Source organism: Wasmannia auropunctata, unplaced genomic scaffold (assembly GCF_000956235.1).
Source record: "Wasmannia auropunctata unplaced genomic scaffold, wasmannia.A_1.0 LD320391.1, whole genome shotgun sequence".
Classification (NCBI taxonomy): domain Eukaryota; kingdom Metazoa; phylum Arthropoda; class Insecta; order Hymenoptera; family Formicidae; genus Wasmannia; species Wasmannia auropunctata.
In genome coordinates this window covers 1-907 of record NW_012042499.1, presented here as the reverse complement: position 1 = coordinate 907, position 907 = coordinate 1, and the positions used below count along the sequence as shown (strand labels likewise).

Here is a 907-nt window from a genome sequence, read left to right as displayed (position 1 = left end):
ATATGATGTGTTTAAGCAATACATCATATATACATATTACATCTCAAATTCAGGAATCAGGAATATTGCTCACTTGATAGTATATTGCGGACAGCAGGTCAGGTTCATTGTGGGTTTATAGCAGTACATACCGCTCCGCCTCCATCCCCTGTCTATCAAGCTCTGGTAGTCGTGCACCGTCAACATGTACGCCCACATACCTGCGCGACAAACGACGACTTATTGACGTTTGACTTGACATCGAAATAAAACTCAAACGTACGCCCGGTTGTTCCAGCTTCGAATAAACTGCGGTAATTTATTTGATGGATATTATAAATTACCACGCGGCTCATCCGAAGGATGGAACAACCGTGGCACCTTGAATCAGGTACTTATTTCGGTTTGTTTTTAACAGTTTTTTAACGAGAGAATGTAGACCGTTATTGTTACACAGAGTGACATGAAAATGGGACATGAAAATATCCGATACTCCGCGAAGCGAAGTGCATCAATGCGGTACAGCTCTCGCCGCTCTCACCGTGACTGAAATTCGTGTCGGGGTTCTTGCAGTAGCCGCATCGGTAGCCCTCGTTCTCCGCGAAATAGTTCACCATGCTGAATCGCCTGTCGGCCATCTCGACGATATTTCTTTGGGCCGCGCTCGGTTTTCGTTAATACTGCTCCAGGTTCCAGATTGCTACTATTTAGTGCCAACTACAAACGCGTTCGAGGCCTCATTCGCGTCTGAAGTCTTTATTGGATTCGTGTGCGAGCCACGGACTGAGGTGGACGTCTGTGGCCGAGTGGTTCCACGTTCTAGAATTTTCGCGCTGATTTAGTACTTCTTTACTTTCGGTATTCATTCATAACGTATTAGTATTATATCATTCGACTCTAAGAATCTGGGCGAATTAATACCCGTATA

General features: G+C 44.9%; 1 protein-coding gene across 1 annotated transcript; it reads right to left on the bottom strand.

The window, feature by feature from the left end:
• Positions 1–18: 18 nt before the first annotated feature.
• LOC105460521 (arginyl-tRNA--protein transferase 1-like) lies at positions 19–888 on the bottom strand. The gene is made up of 2 exons (XM_011706970.1): positions 521–888; positions 19–200 (listed from the first exon to the last, which is right to left on the bottom strand). The coding sequence occupies exons 1-2, from the start codon at positions 615–617 to the stop codon at positions 70–72; spliced, it is 228 nt and encodes a 75-aa protein (XP_011705272.1). The 5' UTR covers positions 618–888; the 3' UTR covers positions 19–69.
• Between the last annotated feature and the right edge of the window lie 19 nt (positions 889–907).